General features: G+C 46.9%; 1 protein-coding gene across 1 annotated transcript; it reads left to right on the forward strand.

Moving 5' to 3' along the window:
* Positions 1-65: 65 nt before the first annotated feature.
* On the forward strand, positions 66-467 carry MAA_11520 (uncharacterized protein; the record flags this gene model as incomplete). The annotated part of the gene is made up of 1 exon (XM_011413515.1): positions 66-467. One exon carries the CDS (start codon positions 66-68, stop codon positions 465-467), a length of 402 nt encoding a protein of 133 aa, XP_011411817.1.
* Positions 468-1924: the final 1457 nt, after the last annotated feature.

A 1924-nucleotide genomic window follows, 5' to 3' on the forward strand; every position in this document is an offset into this window, starting at 1 on the left:
GAGAAATCCTTCTTCGACATGATATCGATTTTTCCACATATTGAACAGACTGCCAGTATGCGACAATGCGCCATAAGTCACAGTCTAAAACCTATGCAAAGAAAGAAAGTATTCCGGACACGAACCTCATTGGCCATCACGACCAACGCACAGGGCACGACGGCAAACCCCACCGGGCACAACGGCAAACTCCACCGGGCACAACGGCAAACCCCACCGGGCACAACGGCAAACTCCACCGGGCACAACGGCAAACCCCACCGGGCACAACGGCAAACTCCACCGGGCACAACGGCAAACCCCACCGGGCACAACGGCAAACTCCACCGGGCACAACGGCAAACCCCACCGGGCACAACGGCAAACTCCACCGGGCACAACGGCAAACCCCACCGGGCACAACGGCAAATTTTACCGGCCACTACGCAGACTCGTCGACTGTCTTGCTGTCCGTAAGGATCTGTTAGATTTTTAGTAGAAGATTCGTTCAGGAAGTTGGGTACCTATGCTAGTGGAGATAAAAGAAAACAATTCTTCCAGCTACACATTAGACAGGGAGACGAGGAAGACAAGGATACATCACACGATTACTATCAAGATAGAACTCTTTCCGTGATTGTCTCGTTGTGAAACTTCTTGAAAAATAAGCTTTTGTGCCCAAGTTCAATTCTTGCTGCCCTTATTCTATTGTACAGAATGATTCGTATTATTTTTCTGACATTGAGAAGCTTTCCCAGTCACCTTCCAAACTTCTGATATTTATCGTTTATTCATCCAGCATTTGAGTTACGTCTGCTTCTTTAATCCACAGAAGCATCCTTATCCAACAGTCGAATGAGCAAACGGAATTCTTATGTGTGTGTCAACAATACTTCTGTAACAATGACTCTCAAAACGTGACAGCTGTGCAGACTTGCGTATTGTGATATCACGCGCTTGCATCATAACATGCAAGCTGTGTGTAAGTACACCCGGCGCTTCGCCATAAAACTTCTCAAAACATTCGCCACGAAATAAAGAAGAGAACAGAATAAAGTTGAACTATATGCGAAACGTCAGCCTACTTTGATGTCAATCCAACTTTAACCCAGTCTTATATGCATCCTGGTTCCTTGGCAGCGAAGTCAGTCGGCGCTCGAGCTTGTCCCCACACCCGGGCCACTTCAATTTCCGCAACAGGAAAGGTCGCCGCTGTGGCAGGCACACTGGGCTGCAGGTCTGATTCGATGCACCTTTAGGTGGGCATTAAGTGCCATATGAGACACAGTGGCAACAACAGATGTTAGTAAATAGTTGATTAAAGAGAATCACCCAGGTCTTGTGGAAAATATCCCGCGACCTCTTTCTTCCTTGTTCTTCTCGTTTTTGCTAGCCCGGGTTGTATATCCCGCGACCTCTTTCTTACTTGTTCTTCTCGTTTTTGCTAGCCCGGGTTGTCGCCAGGCTTTTGTCACAATGTTGGAGTCACTTATAGTAAAGATATGACCTGAGAAGCGAAGTATGTGAGCCAGAAGGTCAAGGAAATGCAGCATTGATAAACTCTGTCTGACAACTTCTGGATATTAATACAACGTTGTTGCTATCTCCCTGTTCAACCAACCGGCATTCCGTGCACAGTCTCACAGTGAAACACATCCTCCCGTACTACCGTTACGAAAATTCTTGTTCGAAAAGGCTGCCGTCATTAAAGGGGCATTAGCTACTTCAGACTTGATGTTTTGTATTATACCACCGCCCGTAACAGTCGAACCTTGGTTATAAATGTGCCAGACAGTAAGACGCACCCCTCGGGGTAACCAAATTAGCATTGACCATATATCGATACTGTCCATAGCTCATAGATTTTGCCTGGGTTCCCAGCTGTTGAACGTCACAGCGAAACACGGATGAAAAGAGTGCGTTGATTCTGTAAGCTAGAGATGCC

The sequence above is a fragment of the Metarhizium robertsii genome, assembly GCF_000187425.2.
Source record: "Metarhizium robertsii ARSEF 23 chromosome Unknown MAA_Scf_9, whole genome shotgun sequence".
Classification (NCBI taxonomy): Eukaryota; Fungi; Ascomycota; class Sordariomycetes; order Hypocreales; family Clavicipitaceae; genus Metarhizium; species Metarhizium robertsii.